Source organism: Antrostomus carolinensis, unplaced genomic scaffold (genome assembly GCF_000700745.2).
Source record: "Antrostomus carolinensis isolate BGI_N321 unplaced genomic scaffold, ASM70074v2 scaffold21594, whole genome shotgun sequence".
NCBI lineage: Eukaryota > Metazoa > Chordata > Aves > Caprimulgiformes > Caprimulgidae > Antrostomus > Antrostomus carolinensis.
The window spans coordinates 1-6,141 of NW_010310446.1; the positions used below are offsets into that span (position 1 = coordinate 1).

At 48.0% G+C, this 6,141-nt stretch overlaps 1 protein-coding gene across 1 annotated transcript in view; it reads left to right on the forward strand.

The window, feature by feature from the left end:
- The first annotated feature begins 1 nt into the window (after window position 1).
- LOC104523747 (KN motif and ankyrin repeat domain-containing protein 4) overlaps window positions 2–6,141 on the forward strand; it is a 9,078-nt gene continuing 2,938 nt past the window's right edge. Inside the window, exons 1-5 of the mRNA XM_010166435.1 lie at window positions 2–1,196; window positions 2,160–2,271; window positions 3,743–3,973; window positions 4,582–4,669; window positions 5,069–5,288. Coding sequence (XP_010164737.1) covers window positions 2–1,196; window positions 2,160–2,271; window positions 3,743–3,973; window positions 4,582–4,669; window positions 5,069–5,288 — 1,846 coding nt within the window. The remainder of the gene's footprint in view (window positions 1,197–2,159; window positions 2,272–3,742; window positions 3,974–4,581; window positions 4,670–5,068; window positions 5,289–6,141) is intronic.

Genomic DNA, 6,141 nt, shown 5'->3' on the forward strand with positions numbered 1-6,141 from the left:
GATGGAGAGCGGAGGTGAGGAGGGCGATGCCACCGATGCCAGTGGTCACTCTTCCTTGGCCAGGGATGAACTAACCTCACTGAGTGCCCTCCAGGTCGCAGAGGAGAACCCAAACCTTGGGGAAGGGGAGTTAAGCCTGAGTGAAATCGCTCCGAATGTGCTGAAGAAAGTTGAGGAGGGAAGTGTCCAGGCTGGAGAGAAGAAGGAGAGCTGTGGTCCTCAGCCTCCTGATGCAGGAGAGCCCGGCACGGTCGCTGCGCTGAAACAGCAGATTGCTGCCCTGGAGGAGCAACTGAGCAAGAAGAAGGAAGAGCTCGAGCAGATCAGGGCAGTGTTGGAGCAGCAGGATCACGAGATCAAGGAGAAGGAGAAAAGCATTAAGTTACTGGCCAGCTCCAAAGCTCAGCTGGAAGAGAAGCTGTGCCAGCAAAACACGGAAGAGGCCAAGCCACCGTCCAGGCAGAGTGGTGGGGCTTTGCAGTGCCACGATGCTGCGGTGAACACTGACCTCTCGCAGGTAACTGGGGCCAAGCAGGGCCATGATAAAGGCATCAACGTAAATATACCTGTCTCCACCAGATCCATCGGATGCAGCGTCCACAGAGCAGACAACATGAACGTGCAGGCGATGGAGCTGGGTGGTCGGAGAGATCGGGGACTGGCAGATGCTTGCCCCGGTGTCAGTGGAGAAGGACCTGGACATTTTGGTGAAGCCGACACTGAGGCTGGCCTTCATGCACCGTGCTTCACCCAACTGAAGATTGATGAGCACCTCAGCGATGACAATCAAAATCACAGGAATAACTACAACACCCAGAGTCCCACTGCTCACGCCGTGACTGCAGAAGGCTATCAAGGAACAAAAATTGGCTCAAACACAGCAGAAAACAAGGCAGGCTTTGGTGAAGATACACCTCAAGATGGGCTGGAAGAGGAAGGTCCCCCTGACCACGAGGATCTCCCTGCTGTTGACCCCATCGGCCAATATGTAAAAAAAATCCAGGAGCTTTTGCAGGAGCAGTGGCTGTGTTTGGAGCACGGCTACCCCGAGTTAGCCAGCGCTATTAAACAGCCAGCCTCCAAGCTCAGCTCCATTCAGAACCAATTAGTTAATTCCTTAAACTCCTTGCTGTCTGCCTACTCTACGCAAGGGCCCGCGGATAAGGAGAATTCGAACACACACTATCAACAGTTGGGTAAATAATATTGGCGTAGGTTTCAACCTATCTGGGCCAACTCTCTTTCCATTTATTCAAGTGTTGAGCAGGGGTGACGTAGCAGAGCTCGGTGGTGTAATTAGTGGCAGTTAGATCAAGAATAGCCCCTTTTAAAAATGTATGAGAAAGGCAAATCTCAGCACATCATGAGCTATGTGATCTAAGAAAAAAAAACCCAAACAAAACACTGTGGCTTAGTTATACACAGGGTCAGCTTCCAAAAGTGGCCGTGCTTGTGGCTGGTCCATCAAATAACCATTTTTTTCTTAATTGGGTTTGAAATCTCAGTTTGCGAGAACGTGGGACTCAGATGTTCATCTGGGGTAAATCAGCATGAAGATCACCAGAACCAAAACCAATTCAAGCTAACTGAACAACTAAGCTGGGAAAAGACCTGTCCCCACTCCCAGCCGTTCATCTCAAATCATTTTAGCTTATGTGAAGATGAGAATCCAAAACCAAAGGCTGCCTGTTCACTGTTGGGGGAAGCTTGTAAATAGATAAGTGACCTACTACTTACAAGCAATACATAGTGAGACTGTTCAAACTCTGCTGGAAAGACTCACCCATATAGCATTATAGGAGATTTATATAGGAAATTACCAATATATTAATATTGAAAAAAATGTAAAAAGAATATATTATTACAAAAGTAAAACCCTACTTATATTCATAGGGCACATATATAATTCCCAGTCACTTCCTTTATATTCCCAGTTACTTGGAGATGTTTGAGACCTATATTTTAAAGGTAGCAGGGCAGGTTCAGGTTGTGGCCAGGTGCATCCATAGTTTAGCAAGTTGCAAGACATAAAAAGAATCTCATAAGATGTAGTAAGATGCTTACGGTTATGGTTTGTAGCTTGTTGCTAGAGGTTGGGAATAATTATTGATGATTAAGGTTCGTCTGTGTAATTAATCTATTATTTTGTATTTTGCTAGAAATCTCTCCAACCACAAATCTTAAATCTATCATGAAAAAGAAAGGTTATGGTTTCCATGCAGGAGGCAATGGGACCAAAAAGAATCTTCAGTTTGTTGGGGTAAATGGTGGGTAAGCATCCATTCAGAAGATAAAACCGCCTTTTAACATGTAACACCCTCTGTATCGCTGAAGAAATCATTCTTCTTATTCCTTCTTTTCCCCTCCAAACCTCTCCATTAAAAGGCCATTTGAAATGGAGCCTCTTTTCTCCCTTCTTTAATCCAGCATTGGTAACCTGTAAGTAACCCTGTAGAAAAGATGTTGGTGTTTTCAGTGCAGCGAGGGACACCCTGGGGACCGACACTCTCCGCACACCCATCTTTCAGGGCTTCATCCAAAACCCAGCTGGGCCTGTGGGAAGATTCCCACTAACTCTGGTGGGTTTTGGAGGAAGTCAGCATCTCCTAGGTGGGCATGCTGCCACTAACCCGTCACCACACTCCAGTGATGGCCAACAAAAGTTGGTTCAGGGAGTGAGAAAGGACTATTTCAGTAAATAAGGAATTACCTCAGGGTGGAGGAGACTCGTATTTTAGATTGTGCTCCAACACTTGGTTCCCTGTGTTTCTGATATCTAACACTGTTTGGCCTTTGAGCTAACTAGATACAATGTGTGCAGTAGATCCATCTCCAAGAGTATCTAACGATGTTTGGCCTTTGAGCTAACTAGATACAACAATGTGTGCAGTAGATCCATCTCCAAGAGCAGCACTGGCACATCTACTGAGGAGTACGTGTGCTGGCGTGAAGAGGGCAGGACACGTTTCACTGTCCCTTCACTGAGCAAGCAGCTGTGTGCACGTTTGGATGATAGTTTCTCCTGAGATACACTTTTCTGACTTCCCAGCTCTCTGGCTACTACTGTTGGGTTTATCAGGTGTTACTCACTCTTGTTGTGTAGAGCTTCTTCTACCAACAGTCACTGAAATGAGTACAACTTGTAGTGAGGAGAGGAATCTCCACTGGTTTGACAAAATTTTTGGGATCCCTCAGGGTGAAATGTCTCATGGAAGGTGTTACTGTTATTAATACTTTTGGACAACTAGAAGAGAGGTGTCTCTAGCAGAGCTGCTGGAATGGTGGACTCAGGTCCGTGCTGGAGCTGCAAACATAGTTTTTGTCTAGTGATCCTCAAGGTTGCCAACATGCTGCCTGTCCCACCTTGTCATGGGGTCTTGTGTTTATTGCGACTCCCCATCAGCGTGCTGGCAGCTCCTGGAAGGGAGGTGGCACACAGCCCTTGCCTGGCCACGCCTGGGCTTGTGCAATGGACATCCCTCCAGACCAACCAAGTAGTCCCTGAAGTAACCTTGCCTGCTGCTAATTAACTGCTTCTATCATGCTTCTGCTGGCTTAAGAAGCCAAAAAAAAAAAAAAGACTAACCCCAAGTGTGGCTGTGGCTCTAACCTTCTAACTTGCATATTGCCCTGGGCTTCATCCAAGGTCCATTGGAGTCGGTGGGTGTCTTCAATGAGTCTTGGTCAGGCTCTGAGGTTGCAGATGAGGAAGGAGTGAATAACATGTGGTGTCCTCAAATAGCTATGAAACGACTTCAAGCGAAGACACAAGTTGTGAAGACAGCCCATCGGATGGGGACGCGGAGAGCGAGACAGAGAGAAGAGCTGATGATTTGGAGCCCACACAGGCAAAAGCTGGAGGTGAAAGTGAGGGGGCTTCAGCAGGGACCTCCTCGCAGGAGAGGTGTGAAGATGATGACCCGCAGGAGCCATCAGCAGAAGCAGTACCTTGCCCTCAGCCCAAGGCTGACAGGTAACCAGAAAACCCGACGGCGATTGTGCTGTCCATCACATCTCTGAAGCCCTGGGATGCACAGCGCTGCATTCAGTCGCTCCCACGGGGCTGGGGTCGGTGGAAAGGCAGCTGCTGACCTCTGTAGACATGGGAAAAGGCTTTAAAGAGCTAAATATTTTTTGAGTTACTACAGATTCTAATGGGGATTGATTCAGGCTCTACACTTGACTGTGGAAAAGGTGGAGTGAGTCATCTTTGGTGAGAATTAGCTCATTTCTCCCCTCTCAAGTAAAGTTTCTAAGTAACGTTCTTTGCAGATTGAGGAATAAGATCTTTTATAAATATATATAAATATATTTTTCTTTTTTCCCCACCTTAAGGATTCTTGTAAAAGATGAGCTTGACCATACAGCTCTGAGACTCTGGACTTAAACACTTACTGCAAGTGCTTAACTTTTTGTACCTAAAATCTGTGTCAAGACAATGGGACAACTTGTGTCCATAAGATTAAGCCCTTAAATAAATGTTTAATATATTCTGACCTAAACTGCATGTTCTCCTTCCTGCTGCAGTACCTCCTGCAAGTTCTGTCCCATGATGGATTTACAAAAGTATTTTCCCTTTAGATGCAAACCCTCTGAAGATTTCCTCGCTGACTGCCAGCTCCTCAGCAAGCACCTCTCAGAAATCAGGACCACAAGCGACAAACATCTGGTACAGATATTATTTTTCAATCCCATTTCAGACACGGTTCCCACTCTCTGTTATGTTTATTGGATAAGATTATCCTGATGGTGCGTTGCAGGCTGTGCCCTACCATGCCAGAGACAGCTTTGTGAGGAGAAGGGGGGTGAGAGGACCTCTGAGTTAGTTTTAGAATAGACAAAAAGAAAGGAAAAGGGGAAAAAAAGCTTTCTCTGCTTACTCATTCAAGTTACCACAGGAAATTCCTTTCCCCCTTAAGTTACAGCAGTAATCCCAAAACCACAAGCTAAATACCAGCTGGGTGATGCCAGAGCAGAAGATGAAGCGGCACGGGGTGAGGAGCTGGGGCAGTGACTGGTTTGCAGGATGACTAACCCAGGAGTAACGGGGAGACCTTGGTGTTTTCAGCGGCACGTCCTGAACACCGTCTGCCAGGAGTGGTTCCGGGTGTCAAGCTGCAAGTCTTCCAGCCCAGAGGTGGTTGCAGCGTATCTCAAGGCACTGGAGGCCATCCAGCCTGAGCTCCTGGCGATGGTGGTGAACCTGGCTGACAGGAACGGCAACACGGCTCTTCACTACAGCGTTTCCCACTCCAACTTCCCGATTGCAAAGCTCCTGCTAGACACAGGTAGGAACAGCCACTCTGCTCAGCCATGGCTTTGGTTGGATATGGCTGTGGAAGTTACTCTTGCCAATGGGGCATGGTCCCACAGGGGATGACCACAGTGTGCAGAGCCAGGTAACAGGGGGTCTATCAACAGTCCCACACATGGCAAATGGTGAATGAGGTCCAGGGTCCTCCCAGGGAGTTCAGTCAGGAGCAAAAAGAGTTGGGATAGAGGTGGGGATGGGCACCAACTACAACCTACGTGCAAGGAAGCCATCTAGTAGACAAGCATGAGGGACACGTGTAGGGCCAAGGTCCATCCAATATACAAGCAAGGGACCAAGGTCCACCCAGGAGACACGACTGATCTGAAGACCAGCCTCCTCCATAGCTCAGCCCTGGGCCCATGAGTATGGGCAGGGTCCCAGCTGAGGCTCCTCAGAGTCATTAAGGCTCATTAGTGCCTTCCACATCTTGAGAGCTTTGCAATCTGACTTTAGGGATGGCTCAGGGTCCCTGTGGCCAAGGAATGTCTCTCATGGCCCCAGTCCAGGTGGGATGGAGTGGCTCCTTCAGCTTCTTGTAGTAGCAAACGCAGCATCATGGCTTGGAGCAGACCCCTGAGAGCGTAACAAACCCCTCAGCGCCGCAGAAAAACTCCATGTTCAACTCTTGAACTTTCAGCTCGCCTTGCAAAGAAAGAAAAAGCTCAGCTGAGCTTGTCCGGGAGAAAAATGCGCGCCTGGTCCAAAAGAATAAAGGCACTTTGGCCTTTTCTCCTGGGCCAGACAATCCGTGCAATGTCCGGGAAATGGCAGATTACCATACACATCTATAACCCGATTGTTGCCGCAGCTGCGCAGAGAGCCCCGCC